The sequence below is a fragment of the Porites lutea genome, chromosome 4, assembly GCF_958299795.1.
Source record: "Porites lutea chromosome 4, jaPorLute2.1, whole genome shotgun sequence".
Taxonomy (NCBI): Eukaryota; Metazoa; Cnidaria; class Anthozoa; order Scleractinia; family Poritidae; genus Porites; species Porites lutea.
The window spans coordinates 4,853,177-4,870,200 of NC_133204.1; the positions used below are offsets into that span (position 1 = coordinate 4,853,177).

The 17,024-nt window shown below is 37.8% G+C and overlaps 1 protein-coding gene across 3 annotated transcripts in view; it reads right to left on the bottom strand.

Annotated features, from left to right (window-relative positions):
* Nucleotides 1-7,342: 7,342 nt before the first annotated feature.
* Nucleotides 7,343-17,024, bottom strand: part of LOC140935371 (tyrosine-protein phosphatase non-receptor type 13-like) — a 33,831-nt gene continuing 24,149 nt past the window's right edge. For all 3 annotated transcript variants that reach the window (XM_073384921.1, XM_073384919.1, XM_073384920.1), the window contains 8 exons: nt 16,202-16,257; nt 15,326-15,442; nt 14,613-14,672; nt 13,670-13,807; nt 12,662-12,821; nt 11,412-11,501; nt 10,731-10,849; nt 7,343-9,884 (listed from right to left, as the gene is read on the bottom strand). In XM_073384921.1, the coding sequence (XP_073241022.1) occupies nt 9,723-9,884; nt 10,731-10,849; nt 11,412-11,501; nt 12,662-12,821; nt 13,670-13,807; nt 14,613-14,672; nt 15,326-15,442; nt 16,202-16,257 (902 nt within the window). In that variant the 3' untranslated portion in view covers nt 7,343-9,722. The remainder of the gene's footprint in view (nt 9,885-10,730; nt 10,850-11,411; nt 11,502-12,661; nt 12,822-13,669; nt 13,808-14,612; nt 14,673-15,325; nt 15,443-16,201; nt 16,258-17,024) is intronic.

Genomic DNA, 17,024 nt, shown 5'->3' on the forward strand with positions numbered 1-17,024 from the left:
TTTTTTTAGCGTTATGGTCCTTTGTCCTTTCAATATTCCGAAAATCGCTTTTTTTTTTTGGTTTAATAAAAAAAAGTGAAGTGTCACTTGTGATTTCAGAGAAAAACTGTGCAAAATCAAAATTCTTCTATAGTGACAAGAATATATGTTTCCAGGTAGTTTTTTAGTTGTTGTTGTTGAACAATACAGGGCCAAGCTACCTGCGCGTGAGTATAACCGAACTACAATTATATTAAAAAAAGAAATAGAAAAATTAAAAAAAACGAAGAAAAAATAGCCATAGCTGACAGAGGTGCTAATTTTGCAAACCAAATTCACTGTTTTTCTCTATTTTTACCACACGCGAGCACAGTCGGTCCAACGAACAATCAAGATGTTTACCTCACCAAACTTAACTTTTAATGGAAATAAAAAAATTATCTCAGTTACTCTCGGGAAATGATATGAGGGACGGAGAAGGATGGAAACCTGACATGCCTTTTTCTGAAAAATCCCTCATAGTTGTTTTGCCCTAAAGCTCAGTAAACTGGGAACAAAAAACGTGCAACTTGTTTTGCAACATTGCTGCAAAACGAAATGAATAGCGATGTTGTGCGTTTTACCAACGACGTTCGAACCTGTCTTCCAACAATATAAGGTGGAAAGGTTTTCGTGATCAGTAAAACGCGCCACATCGCTTAATTTTCATCTCGTTTTGTAGCATTGCATGTTGAAAAACAAGTTGCACGTTTTATGTAGCCCGTTTTACCGCACATTTATGATGCAAAATTCCTACCATAAATCGCTTGACCTGTGCGATTAACTTTAATTGACAAAGCGCTATTTTTTTTCCTTTTATACGAAGTACATTTACGATGCAGTTGTTGTTGACAGCAACGGACATAAAACGTTTTCTCCCAAACTATATCCCCGCTTTTTCTTTGACTTAACCTACTGTTTACACTATAGCAGATAGTAGCTTTTTGCACCGACACAAAAAGCTATCCGATATCATATGAACACCCATCCCATATGTGACTCTCCACTTTAGAGATCCGCACAGCGCAGCTTAGCTCCGTTACAGAAATCTCGCCTAAATCACGGTTCTTATGTCTGAACAGAAGCCCTATCCGGTATGGTTTTCGTACCGGCGCGACAGCCATCCGGTGCAGTGTGAACAAAGCCTTTAATTAACCCTTTCACTGCCAGAGTGTTTGATGGAGTTTTGTAAGGTGACTCTAACTATTGAGTCTGTGGACGAAATCCTATGATTTGACCATTCAAATGAAAGCTCTCTGCCTGTACTTATACACGGTGCTATTTGTTTTTGAAAATTTTACAAAGTGAAATTTGAAAATCTGGTCGAAATTTGCCTTTGGCTACATTTGGCAGTGAAAGGGTTAAAGAGACAGATGAGACCACCTTACGTACGTACCTACTGAAAAGGTAGCAGACAGCAGCAACGCTACAGAAAGGGCGTTCTTCAGCATCGTTCTTGAGCTCACCACCTCTTACTGACAGTGCTGAACAGTATTCACGAGATTAAGCTTAAAAGACTTATTTTTCTGAAGTATATGCTCCCAGCAGCTCTCAACCTGCTTTTCTATGACTCACAGCAACCTATGACTAACCCATGCAGGTGATAAAATGTCGAAGAACACGCTAGCAAAAAATTTAATATTCGGCCTATTAAAAATCTGTAAAGAAAGGAAGACACTTTCGCAAAAAGGGCTTTACCCGAACAAAGTTGTCACTGAAAGACTGAATACGATTTTAGAATACTTAGTACATTTATTCACTTACTTTTGAGGGTCATGTAGTTTAGCAGTTTTTTCGCTGTCAAATGTTACCGAACCTCATTAAATAATTGACAAAACCTACAACTAATAAAGTTGCTGTTCACATGGTTCATCCCTGTAGTTCTGATGAATAGCTATGAAAAAGAAGTTTTGTACACCTTTCTCTACTCTGTTTGGCACAGCTTGATAATTATTAGATGCCAAGCAGTGGCTATGGAAAGTTACATCCAACCTTAAAGTCACGCACCGATCACAAATTTCGAAGACCGATTCACAACATCTTTTTCATTCACGTGGGTAGCAGCTATTCATTATAATTAGTCGCAAAAGGAAGCGTTTACATAAGAAAAGACTAGTTTGGGACACCAACGTGGACACCGTTTTATTTTTTTGGACACCAACATGGAGGACCAGTTTCGGGGAACGTCATGTGAAAAGGCTAATAGTCTTTCCTGTCAACAGATTATATCTCCCAAAAGCGTTGAAATTTAGACGAAACGAAGTTTTTCAGCAAAATTATTCATTTCCATGAGGAGCTTTGCTCAAGAAAAAAAATCTCAGCAGGCGCCGTAAATTGATGCCCTGGTACGCGATAGAAAGGTGTTTGCATGGTGTCATAAAATTAATTAAGACCGGAACGTAATAAGTAAACCAGACGCCAAGTATCCGCGAGAGACGCGTCCTTTGAGCGCGAGGCAATTAAGGCGAGGAGACAGCCTCCCACGCAACCGTTTTTTTGCGACGTGACCTTTTTGTTTAAAATTAAAAAGATTTGATCATTCGAAATCTATCTTAAAAATAAAAGCTCGCTTCATCTACCCGTAGAAAGTAATTTACATTAATTTAGACTTACTGTTGGTCTGTAAAACATAAACAAATCCAGATCGGACTGCCGGTGATTTGGACGGGGCACGCCAGGCAAGACATTACGTTAAAGCATTTTATATTTCCTTTGTCACTTTGATAAAATTTTTGAAGGAGCGACCCATATTTCATGCGCAAATATTTAATAAATACTCGAGTGCCGAAGTCAGAAAATCCCTCGTGTGACATGACGGGACGTGTGTGACAAGGCACCGCAAAACTTGTTTCCAGTGCCGCTCAAATGAATGGACGGCAGCGATCATGTACGATTTTTGTTTTTGTTTTTGAGAATCAGGCAGGGATCATGCGATGTACCAGAGTTAAATTATTACTAATTAATTAATATTCTACCTCGGTGGGACTTTCAAAGTTCAAAAGCGCTGTGGTTTTGATTTCGAAACAATTTGAAGTGAGGTATGATCGAGCCTTCGTTTGCCATTTCAAGTCTGTCGAGGGTTACAACCCCCAAAAACATTGGTATGCACTCAAAAAAGAAATATGTGGAGTCCGTCCGACGGGTTTCTCCAGAAATGAAATATTTAGGAGATTTCCTGACGAATGAGACGTGGCAACGCGGGAACTTGAACCCGCCAAATCGGCCTGTGCCGTAGTGGAATTCAACAGGATGCCAGCTACTGTGTATGTCGCTTCCACGTGCGTTTGATCACTAGTCTTCTTCGCCAGAAAAGCATTCCACCGGTTGGCCTTGTAAATTCTGTTTTTCTTTAAGGTAGAGGTCAGACTAAAACGGACTTAAGATACATATTAGTGATATTAGACTTGAGGTAAGTTTGTTTTTAGTCAAATCATTCCCAATACAGTGAGGTATTTCTGTTTTCTGTGTCACTTCAATTTAAAAAAAAAACATTTAGCTTTATTATTCTATTTCGCTTGGGTAGTCAGTTTATTTATGGGCTTTTGATATCTGATGGCAAAACCTAATTCTTATCATTATTATTTTTTTGTACTAACTGGTCCTGTTTCTCTTGGGTAGTCACTTTATTTATGAGCTGTTTTGTTATCTGATGGCAATGATGGCAGAACCTAATTTTCATCATTTTCATTTTGTACTAACTGGTTCTGTTTCTCTTGGGTAGTCAGTTCATTTATGGGCTGTTGTTATCTGATGGCAGAACCTAATTTTTATCATTTTCATTTGGTACTAACTGGTTCTGTTTCTCTTGGGTAGTCAGTTCATTTATGGGCTGTTGTTATCTGATGGCAGAACCTAATTTTCATCATTTTCATTTTGTAGTACTAACTGGTTCTGTTTCTCTTGGGTAGTCAGTTCATTTACGGGCTGTTGTTATCTGATGGCAGAACCTAATTTTTATCATTATTATTTTGAACTAACTGGTTCTGTTTCTCTTGGGTAGTCAGTTCATTTATGGGCTGTTGTTATCTGATGGCAGAACCTAATTTTCATGATTTTCATTTTGTACTAACTGGTTCTGTTTCTCTTGGGTAGTCAGTTCATTTACGGGCTGTTGTTATCTGATGGCAGAACCTAATTTTCATCATTTTCATTTTGTAGTACTAACTGGTTCTGTTTCTCTTGGGTAGTCAGCTCATTTACGGGCTGTTGTTATCTGATGGCAGAACCTAATTTTCATCATTTTCATTTTGTAGTACTAACTGGTTCTGTTTCTCTTGGGTAGTCAGCTCATTTACGGGCTGTTGTTATCTGATGGCAGAACCTAATTTTTATCATTATTATTTTGAACTAACTGGTTCTGTTTCTCTTGGGTAGTCAGCTCATTTACGGGCTGTTGTTATCTGATGGCAGAACCTAATTTTCATCATTTTCATTTTGTAGTACTAACTGGTTCTGTTTCTCTTGGGTAGTCAGCTCATTTACGAGCTGTTGTTATCTGATGGCAGGAGCTAATTTTCATCATTTTCATTTTGTAGTACTAACTGGTTCTGTTTCTCTTGGGTAGTCAGTTCATTTACGGGCTGTTGTTATCTGATGGCAGAACCTAATTTTTATCATTATTATTTTGAACTAACTGGTTCTGTTTCTCTTTGGTAGTCAGTTCATTTATGGGCTGTTGTTATCTGATGGCAGGAGCTAATTTTCATCATTTTCATTTCGTAGTACTAACTGGTTCTGTTTCTCTTGGGTAGTCAGTTCATTTATGGGCTGTTGTTATCTGATGGCAGAACCTAATTTTCATGATTTTCATTTTGTACTAACTGGTTCTGTTTCTCTTGGGTAGTCAGTTCATTTATGGGCTGTTGTTATCTGATGGCAGAACCTAATTTTCATGATTTTCATTTTGTACTAACTGGTTCTGTTTCTCTTGGGTAGTCAGTTCATTTATGGGCTGTTGTTATCTGATGGCAGAACCTAATTTTCTTCATTTTCATTTTGTAGCACTAACTGGTTCTGTTTCTCTTGGGTAGTCAGTTCATTTATGGGCTGTTGTTATCTGATGGCAGGACCTAATTTTCATCATAATTTTTTATTTTGTAGTACTAACTGGTTCTGTTTCTCTTGGGTAGTCAGTTCATCTATTGGCTATTGTTATCTGATGATGGATTATTATAATTATAATTATTATTAATATTGTTATTACTATTATTATGAACATCATCATTACTGAGTGATTTATAATTATTTTTCTTTGACACAGGGCTATATGCAGCAGGTGATGGAGTTGCTTTAGTTTTCTTTCAGAAATTCACATAGAATTTACTTTAGTTACAAAAGCATTGCTTGGGTACTAAGATAAACTTTCAGCGACACAGTGTGACAAAATTGTTTTAACCAAAATCATGATAACACCATCAAAACTTTTTCATTATTAGTATTCTTCTTTAGTTTCAAACGATGCCAATATATGTACGTAAAAATGAAATTATCTTGCCGCTTGTTACCAAGCTATCCGTACTGTAAAACGTCAAATGAAAAGTTATAGCACTCACATGTCTATTAGTTCTTACAAATGATTTTGTCAATGAAAATCGACGACAAAATTTCCTTTCTGTGGCTTAATTAAGAAGCTTCGGTTTCAAAAAAATGCGTTTGTAAAACACAACCGAGTCAATCATCGTACGTTAAATAAACCAAAGCATTACTTTAGCAAAATAGAATCTTAGGGTTAACTTCCCGTGGCTAGTGCCGGAGAAAAGATTGGGCCACCAGATTACTTCAAACCCTCTGGTTGCCTTCCCTTCGCCGTGCCCTTTGAGCTTTGCGTTAGATCTCACGGTTTATTATTTCAGAATCAAGTCGCTATTAAAATGAAGCTGTTATAAGTCGGTAGTAGTTACTGATGTCCAAGAATTCCAAATGTTCCTGTTTCGGGAATCGTAATTTCTCAGAGATTAAATCATTCTCATTGAGTAAACATTAATTTATCACAGGTAAGTTAATGTACTTAATTTATCACATCGAACCTCGTTGCTGACGCCGTTTTGTATAATGATTCTGCCGACTACACAGTAATAGACAGAATAGAGTACACTGTTCGATCAACATAATTGCAAATAATTTCATTCCTCCCGCAAGAATAGATTTTAGGCCGTCATTAAAATGTTTCTCGGGTTGTAAACTTTAGCTTCTGGTAATATTTTCTGAGTCGGCAAAGAGTTTATGTTTCATTTTCAATTTCTCTTTAGTAACAGATATAAACCCCGCTCTCGTTAAGGTTTGGTTCTTGATCTTCGATTATCCCATTCGAGTGATAGTGATTTCTCTTGCTATCGCCTTTTATAGTTATGGTTGTGCGATCAATAAAGAGCGGGGTTTTTTAACAGTAGAGCCATGCCTTTAATACTGTTCCGCGTGAGAAGTAACAGTTGACGTGTGTCTCCGCGCGAGTAAAGCCAACAAATGCGTGTCCGTATCTGGAAAACCTTTTTATTATGTCAAGAAATGTCTTATTTACACGTCTCGTGATTCCCACGCCGGGTGTTTTTGGATGTCGGCAAGTGCGAAAAAAGTAATTACCGAGGATTCCAAAGTAACACCTCAGTCGTATGAAGGCGCGAATTGTGATCTCCTGTTTCAGTTAATCATAAGCCATGGGTAGATTCAATCTACCCTTAGCCTAATTTGCATAATTTTTTTTGGTGAGCAAAGCCCGTCATGTGCAGGACATAGTCGAATGTTATCCCAAAATACTATAAGTTGAAAATAAATTGAGGAGGGGCAATAATGTATCCCATAACTGAAAAGAATACTTTTGTTGAAACAATAGTTACCGTGTAAAATTTATACCTTTTTGTGAGGCTAATCAGCCGCATTCAGTTTGTTATGCATATCCAGGGGTGAGAATTTAAGGAGGGTTCGTAACTTTTTGAAAGGAAAATGTGGTAACCCTATTTCTGTAGAAAGGAGATGCAAAATTTTTGTTAAATTCGTCTTTAAGTTAATTGAGAAACCATTACACAGTTGAAGTTCCCTTCTTCCAAGATAAAGGCGGTTTAAAAAAGGATTTACTGACTGTAAAAAGGATATGCCACATAGCAGGAACCGGTTATAAGCGATGATTGTAACCTTTTAAAATTCTGTCAACTTTTTAGATGGGCCAAAAACTATGCTGGTTAGCGAGGTTAAGCTATCGAGAGGACTGACGTTGGGAAAACAGCTGGGAAAAAAGACTTTTATAAATAGTCACAGCGTTTAGATCACAGGGAAGGAAAAAATGACAGAACAACGCTGGGCATGCTTGCAGGTATAAGAAATAAATAACAGGTTGTACATTGTAGTATTCTTTATCTCAAAATATTTTATTACGGCTATGAATGTAACAACATACAAAATTAAAAAAGCAAGAAAAAAAAAAACAAGAAAACTAAATAAATATAACACGCGTATCTAGCTGTCATTTAGCTCTGTCTTATCGGACACGTTAAAGACAATTTGCATCCGATTTTTGTAGTCTTGAGTACTGTTTACATGGACGGAAGGAAGATTTAAGCACGAGGAAGATCCCAGAAGGCTGAACATCTTGTCGTTGGTTTATATGCGAGACAACTTAGCCGGGGTGGGTAACCAGAAACCCATTTAAAAAAGCTGTTTTTAATTAAAAGTGGTCGGTTTTAAAGCTTCTTTTTTGGGGGGAGACTAACGAATCGATCCTCGACACCATTTTCTCTTCGTTACCTGTGTAAGTCTGTATGGCGCTAGGATAATCCACCCTGCCCGAAATCTTCCTGGTGCCACGAACTTTTTCCCTCATGCACAACATCCCCAATTTCTGGCATCAATAAGTTACTTACAAATAGCATACATTATTTTAATTTGTATCCATTGGTTTGTAGCGTTCGGAATTTCCTCCCCTCCCCTAGGCCCTCTCATAAAGCAATACATTTGTGCACATAGTACTCGCACAAAAAGGCTTTAAAATCAGCATAATTCATATTATTGCGACTCGCTAGGTTTGTTGTAACTTAAGATCAGCACAAAAACTTATCTTTTAACACCGTACCCTTTAAACCTAGTAAAACGGTGCCTCAACTATGGACAAATAACTCAATGTTGTTTAGACCATAAAGTGCAAACACGTGCAATTAAGAGTACAGAAAACAGTCAATGCATTAATCTTTCATCGAAATATGAACATTAAATTATGATATTAAGGATTTTGAAAGCTTTGAAGGTACTCAATTGCTATGTGTTTGCAAATTGTCCTTCTTTGACCACTGTCAAAGAACGACGACCAATCCTTTTAACGTGAAATAAGTCTCCTCAATTGGTAAAATAAAATAAAACTGACATGCGCCATCGGTAGAAAAGGAAGTCGTGGTTGAAACTGAGAGTCCCAAAGTGAAAGGTCATAAAAAATTAAATTTGTGAAATTCTGGGATTTGCTGGGACATGCATTCTACAAGAATCACATCCAACAGGCCTACTTGCCAAAAACTATGGAATTCCGTGCAAATTGTCTCTGAGATATTAGCCCAGTTACGCTCTGATGTCTCCTCCTGGGCAAATTGCCGGGCAAATTTGGAGTGATCAGAGCATAACTGGGCTTATATCGAGATACAACTTGGCCCCGAAATGCTACTTCTAGCCATGCAGGCTCTTTAGATATTGTCCTTTCAGAATACCCCGACAAATCCCATAATTTCACAAATTTAAATTTTTATGACGTCATCACTTTGAAACTTTATAATCATCACTATGCTAAACCTCGAATTCATAAAACTTTACAGAAACTGGAAATATAACATTTGATTTTCGTACCTTGCTAAAGTTTACGCAGTAACAACTAGGAGCGGCGCGGAGACCATGTTACCCTGCTTCTGTTTTTTTTTTTTAATTTTTAATAACTCTGCCTTCTTTGCTTAAAGGGAAATGATTACTATCATGCATCTTTGCTGTCTTTGCTAGATATATCCAAATCTGCACAATTTTATTTCCCATGATGACAGAATACAAGTTTCAATAAACTAGGTCAACGGTTCCCAGTTAAAAAGTTTTACCTTATGCATCTAGCCTGCGTAGTAGGGGCTGGTGTTTTTAGGGCGGAGGAAGAAATCTCGAGACCCGCGCCTGCTACGCAGGCTCTAAGCATTATTGAAGTGCTTATACCTAAGTATTTAAAAAGTTTCATTGCTTTGCCACTACAGGACCAGCATATCCTTAAAGTGAGCAGGTCTGAATAGGATAAAAGCCTTTAGTTAACAACTTACTCACAGAAAATTAGAGCTGTTAATGTTCCCCTGGCTTGGCACTTTAACTGCCAAGGCAAATATTGACACAAAACCCCGCTATATACTACATACGCCCTCCGAACAAAAATAATCTATGCGAGGGTCTTCTAATAAAGGAAAACAAATATATCTTGAAATAAGGTACTAATATAAACAGGTTCTGCCCTGTTACTACAACAGTTTTTATTCATTTTTTGCCAAGTTCATGAAAAATTTAACTTTTCGACAAATTTTATTAAAATTCACACTTGAATACTCTGCTAAGATCATCGCTATCGATTGATTCCATTCATGGATTCTTATGAAAAGGAAATGATCTGCCACATTAATAGATGTTCTACACTGTACTTGAACTTTCACTGGAAATTCTACTATTCTAAGAAATATATCAACGAAATTAATCTCTAAGCTAATTTAAAAAATACTTGACATGCTGCTGTAGCTTCCATAGCTGTCCACACTTGCTCGGTCGCTGCCCCCACGGTACCCTGGGTAGGGAGGGTGTGATGACACCTGTGGCCTTTGAATTAGCAATCGAACTTCCGATGGACAGTTTCGAAGAATAGAAAGGACTTCCTGTAGGGAATACACCAAAAAATGATGGCATATTTCAATGATTTCTGAAAAAGTTCATCGGACTCAGGAATCGAATAGCTAATTAAAGGACCCGAGTTGTGTTGCAAAAACATCGGATCAATTTAGGGTTTCTAGGAAACTGACCACCTACCCCTCCCCAAAGCCAACATTATCTCACTCAGGGCAAAATGATGGCTTAGGGGAGGGGTAGGTGGGCAGTTTCCCAGAGACCTTAATTGATCCAAAACATCTTAAGATTAATGGCACCCGTAACAATTATTTCAGAATTCACAAAAGGTAAGAGCCCTCTTATCTTATTGGCTGATTTTGCAACAGAACGGAAACGTCAATGACGACGACGCGCGCAAATCAAACAACTGGCTTGACCAATGGCAGAGAGGCAAACTGGGCGCCGGACGTCGCGTTTCCGCGCGTTCCCGTTCCGTTGCTAAATCAGCTTAGTATGCTTTCTATACAACCCGACCCAGATCTCTAGTCCAAAATATTTTTGAAATGTGCCTAAAATTTTCAGTTCTGAATTTTCTTTGGATTTTAAAACCATCTCAACCCAACAAATGTCTCCTCCAAAGATTGTAAAAATTCAGCGTTGTAAGCCACCATTTTTCCATGTTACCCGAGTACCAGCTGGGCTTTTTCTCGCGACACCAAAGAAGTCTAGTGAAATTACAGTGGCTTAACAGACTGTGCAGGGAGAAAAAAAAGCACAATCGATGCTTGATTAGCCACTGTTTTTCTTCCCGCCAAGAGTGACCCCAAGGCAGGAGGCCAGGCTGCTAAGCTGCTCTACTATGTCTTTCAAGACGAATCCATAATTAAAATTCTTACTCTATAGCTCATTTGATCCACATTCTTGTTGTTCACTTGAAGGATGATATCGTTCACTTGAAGCTGTCCTGACAAAAGAGCTGAACCTCCCGGAACCAACTTCTTAATATAAATTGGACCTTTAATAACAATCATACATGTAGAAAACACTCTTTAGGGTGGATTTCCACTGTCGCGTAATTCAGTTTAACGCGTGTAAAAATTTACTTGTGCAAATAAAATAGAGGAAATGTACGAAAAGTCGTGTGTAAAAGTAAAAGTTGAACGCGGGTTCAACTTTTACGTTAACGTGCGACCAATCAGATCTCTTCGCCTTTTCCTCTTCAATGTTGATTTCGAAACATTGCAAGTTCATGACCGCAAACTCGTGGGGACTGGGTGATAACAGCACCTCCTGGACACGACTTAGTGAATGTTTCCTTTTTCAAAAGTGTTCCTAATTAGGTTTCTGGTAAGTTAGAAACTTTACTGAACTTTCTTTTGATTGAAAAACTTTAACAGCAGCGCAAGCCTCTTTAATTGAAAACAAAATATTGTTTAGAACTCCGCATTTTTTCTTAGCAAGTTCTAATAAGGCAACTCAAATATTTAAAACACCAAGAGAGCATGCAATCGCAACAATAACCATTTTCATTGAATAAAAATGTTGATGTTTTAATTAGAACTTAATAGACCCTGTACCTCCACTATCTCCGCCCGTAAGGCTCATCCCCAGGCCATTCTGGCCTTTGGCTAGATAGACCTCAAATGGTAGATCATCCATATTGTAATCTGCAATATATACCAAGAATGGTCACAAATTATACCTAAGGGGAATGAAAAATTTAAACCTGATGACAACAGGCTGTTAGTAATCACTTGATATCACCTGCGACCGAACCGTACCGATGAATTCACCAACGGATCAAGGTTTGGGGGACTCAATGTGAGGACTTTTGGTAAATTAACCCATGCGCAAACTGGTTCTAGAATGAAAGAAGAATTCAAATGCTAGAAAAAAGGTTTCCAGAGTGAAGTACGAAGATTTCTGATTTTTTCTACACCCAGTTATAGTGCGTTTATTAGCCAGTAAATCACAAAGCATGGAGTCTCTTAAATTTTAGTTATTTAAACTCTGCATCTCAAAGGCAACGATTTCGGAAATTAGAACAACTCGGTAATGACTCTGATAGATTTATAAAATTATTGCTAAAGGGTAAGAGATCATAGAGTTATAAGTGGGTCGCCTTATAAGATGCCATAATTAACACACTCCAACTAACCAATCAGTTTCTAGAATTTAATATATTGACAGATGAGGGATTTACCGTTACGGTATTTATTCGATTAAACGCCGCCCTCGATCAAACGCCGCAGGTGGAAGCAAAATTACCAGTAAACGCCGCCGTCGAATAAACACTGCACCTACTCAGCAGAATAATAAGTCTAGAGAAACCTCGGTACAACTTGGTAATTATTACCATCCAGACGTTTACGATTCTATCTCAGCAAAATAAGGGAGTCATTTGAGCCTTTAAATTACATAATGTTTACAAACGATTTACAATTACTGTTGTCAGTGATTTAAAAAAGTGATTTCGAAATAAACTCCACCCTCGAATATACGCCGCATAGGAAACGCTAAAAATTTAATAAATGCCGCGGAGTTTAATCCAATGAATACGGTAATGGAGTCGAAACCAGTTGTCGAATTGCACGGGTTTTAGGCATCCTAATTATGATCTTTTACGACTTATAGATATTGCCAGCAAGATCAGTTTGCCATCTGTCCCCTTCGAACTGATGGTTGTGTTTTAGTAATACCAAAAGTATGCGTCATGAGAACCCTCCCTCCACCCCCATCTCCCCTCCATCCTCTACCCCCATTTAAAGTATTTAACAAGGAAGTTTTTGTTCCCTTATCATCCATCATCATATGTTGTAAACCTTACCATTATAGTTTTCCGGTTGATATTGATTGTAGTGTACAGCCCCATATCTTGATTCTTGAGGGGTGGGTGGTCCACTGCTATTTGTCATGTGATCTTCGGCCGAGCATTTTTCTACGACAAGCTGAGCGATAATTGGAGAGTTTCGGAGAGCGTCAACTGCCTAAATGAGCATATATCATTGATTACGTATAGCAATTTTTGTCGAAAATACTTCAATTAGATATCGATTATTTTCTGATCACAAAGGAACAAAAGTAATTAAAGGCCTCATAAGGTTCTCTTCAAAAACTGAATAGAGGATCATAAAGTTGTTGTTTTTTTTTCCATTCTATGCGGCAAAATGCAATTCTAGGACTTGACACCTTAAAAAATAAAAATATTTTTAGCTACCTTGCATTCGTCCGATGTTTTAAAATTCGTTTCAAAAATTGCTAAGCAAAAATCGCTCAAAAATTACTGTTTATAGACTGTTCAGTCCTTGGAGAGTGGCTTGGAGCCTGTTTCTCGAAAGTCCGGGATTCTTTTCGGGCCCGAAGAACTGTTTTATGTTTGCTGTGTTTGCATTGAAGACCATAGTTTCAATAATTTTGAAAATGATATAATGAAACTATCAGTTAACGAAGCAAGATTGACCGGTTTGTGAGCTACGAACTCTGGTGCTATTCAACAGCTTTTGGTTTGATAATTTGTCTTCGGGCCCGAAAAGTTACCTGGCCTTCTTAGAAACGGGCCCCTGATCTCTACTATTATTGTTTAAAGGCCATCATTACAGAAAATCAGAAAATTCTCGAAAGATCCAATCATTTACGAAAAATAACAAATAAAGAAGTCTGAGCGGCTCCCCAATACTTCTCCATACCAGACCTCGCATCATCAGACCATATATTTAAAATGGCTGACGTAGGAAACACGTACTAGTAAAATAAGTGATGTTTACTTATTTATTACAATCTAATCGTCTGCGAGAGTTCCCCCACCCCCACCTTGTGTGGCAGTGTTGCTACATACCTCTTGTCTTGTGGCGGCTGTTAAGTTGACACCATTTACGGCAACTATTCTGTCACTTATGCCTATCCTGCCATCCATGGCAGCTGCGCCATGCGGGTTGATAGTTTTCACGAAAATACCTCCAAAATCTGGACCACCCTGGTAAAAAGCCGTTTAACAATAAGTGGGTTTTATTTATAAATGTTTTACACGAACTAAAAGCTATCATCATTATATACTACTTATTAACTGTAATGGCGGAACGGACGAGGTTAATAAGTTATTTATTATGTGGCTTTTTCATTTAAAATCATCGATCAATTAAAACCAACAACTGGCCAGCGAATAGTTTTAAAAAACACGTCACTTCAATGAGTAGTGCACTTCAGCCCGCGATACAGTCAGGTGACACTGGTCAGCAGATGCTCTTTTTGACAGCTGTCAATTGACCATAACATGGTTGTTTACTATCAAGTTAAACACAGACTCTATAATTATGCCTTGGACACCTAGCCGGTTAATGCTCGGTCATTACAAGAAAACAGCCAATCAGAGCGCGCGTACTGTTTGTAGCCATATAATAAAATGGTATAATATTACATAACCGACCGTACTAAAGCAATTAATAAACAAATAACATATCGATATAAAAATTACACTGTAAACGTAAGATGTCTAAAAAGTTTCATTCATAAGAAACTAAGCCAGTCTTCTTCCTGGGCGCTATTGGCAGTGAGTTCCAGTCATTTGCCCCAGTATTGTGTAAGGAGGCCCGTCTTCCTTGCGGATGGAGTTTTGGCTTGAGGTGTGTCGGATAACACACATAACAGTAAATAGAATTGATAAAAAAGAAATAAGGTCTAGATAGACCTACAATAAACACTACGATTTCAGTTTTCGCACACTCTTGTTTTCATATAATCTGATTTAAATCTTATGTAGCATTACAAGAATACACACTTACCACAACACTAAATCCAAACGAATTGTTCATCTTCTGTAGTTCAACAAGGATGCAATTTGGCTACACACAAGGAACAAGGTGATCAGATCGTTTTTTTTTTTTTATGTATGCCGTTATTGTAAGCTAGTTAATTACGTAGGGTTATGAATAAGTTGTGTCAAAGTTATAAAAAGAAATTCCCTCAGTCATTTTAGACAAATTTTTTACAAACCAATCCTTTTTCTTAGCTCGAGCTCGAATGTCACTTAGAAAAAAGTCGTCTGCATCTGCCGATACTGGCGTTAATTTAGTAGCAAGTCACTGCAAAACGAGTTGAAAAGCAATGTTGCGCGTTTTAACACCCAAATTGATTCAAATATGTCTTACAACAAATCAGGCTGTTGCAGGTAGCTAAAAGTTGTTGCAGAAAGTAGAGAGTAGTTCTACTTTTTGCAACAAAATCTATACACGTTACGTGTTTTACGGGCCCAAGCTAAGGCAAACTTGTTCTGCAGCAAGTGACGTCACTCCCGTGTATGGCGTGACTCCTGTGTAATTTTATCCAATAAGAAGTCAGTATCACACAACTTGCAGCAACCTTTATTTGTTTGAACTTGGGTGATGAAAAGTGCAACATTTCTTTTCAACACGTTCTGCAGCAATGTTGCAAAACAAGTTGCAGGGTTTTGTTGCCCGTTTTATCGTAGATTTAGTATAAAAAATGGCAATCTTACCGATATCGCTAAAAGATCCTCAACATTTTCCAAATAAGGTCCTTCCGGTTCTGGCTGCTTATAGCGCTCAATAACTAGTGTAGCTGTGGCAGCAGAACGTCTGAGCAACTCAACGGCCTGTACGCAAAATGTTGAAACTTTTTAAGTTATTTATGTATGTTTTTATTTATTCACTTACTTACTTATTTCAAGAGTCACGAGAAGGTTGGTGTTAGGTGAACTTCAAATGGGCACAGGATACCTACTAGGTATTTAATTAAACGTGTTTTTATTTATATATATATTTATGTTTTAGTTTCGGATGGCATTATTTTAACCAACACGTAGAAATTGGATGTGAATTTACTTACCGTTAGGCCCGGTTCAGACGCTTCTCCACTCATGTGCCGAACCTAACTGATGATTTAAGTACGACAAAAGAGCGGCGTCTGAATCAATTTGGTACGGAGAAAGCGTTTGCTGCGGAAAACGTTCGACAGAGTCTGTCGAACTTTTGTCAAACTTAACTTAGGCTCGACACACGGTGTGCCGTCTGATTTAAATGTCGCGCAAGAGTCGCTCCAAAGTCGAACTTATTCAGTTAGGTCCAGCACATGAAAAGTAAAAGGCGTCTGAACCAGGCCTTACATACTCAATTATTGCATTTTGGATTCCAATTTATATCGAGGCGTTTGAATTTACAAAAAATATTTACAAGTCAATCGTTATCAACCCAAAATTACGAGGCAATATTCATTCTCGTCATCATCATCGCAATTCTTATCAAAATTTATATTCAGGGTAGTTCTTTTCATCTGAAGCTTCGCTGCCATCTTCAGTGTACTCGTGTGATTACTAATAGATGATTTACCGTAAAACTAGGCATTTTTATCTTACCTGTTTTCGATTTAAGCCCTCCATTGAAACTCCATTTATTTCCACTATTCTATCACCTGGTAAAAGAGTAATAATGACATGTTCAATAAATCATTGAACAAGAGGGCATTTCCTTTCTCTTTACGTAAAAGGGCGATTGTATCGTACACAATTATATCTCTCAACAAACTACGCCCAACCATGTCGTCTCTCGAGCTCTAAACAATTATCTTTGTACTGAAAATTACAGTGTGTAATAAACTGAAAGGTGCTGACCCCGCTCTCTACTTGATAGCTGTTTTTATGAAGGCCCCAATTGTGCGTACTAAAGGAATGTGTCTACGATAATGCCATTGGAATGCCTATCAGTTATATGCATTTTTCAGCCATTATACAAGCATAATGTCTCCTAACCCTAAAAATATAAATGACGTTAGATATTATAACGTCAGTCATTTTAATAGTTGCTTTAAGGTACTCTTCTCAATTGTCAGTTAGCAGAGTCAATCAACATCTTTGTCAATAAGGGATAACGGTCTGACAAACCTGAAAAGGGACTATGTAATCATATACTATCGCCTTTGCTTATATATTACTAAAACATCTTCTTGACGCAACCAAAAAGGGAGATCAAAATATTTTCAGCGATTTTCTTGAAGAATAGATGATCGTAAGATCAACAGATCATCTGTTACGTTATGCAAAAATGTCGTGGCCAATCAAAGACAACAAGCGTATGATTGAAGAACGTTATTGTACCTGATTGGTACTTTGATTGAAAATGTGATGGTTAAATAAATAACAAATTCCCCTCGCACTGAAAAATCACCCAATCAGCTTCGTT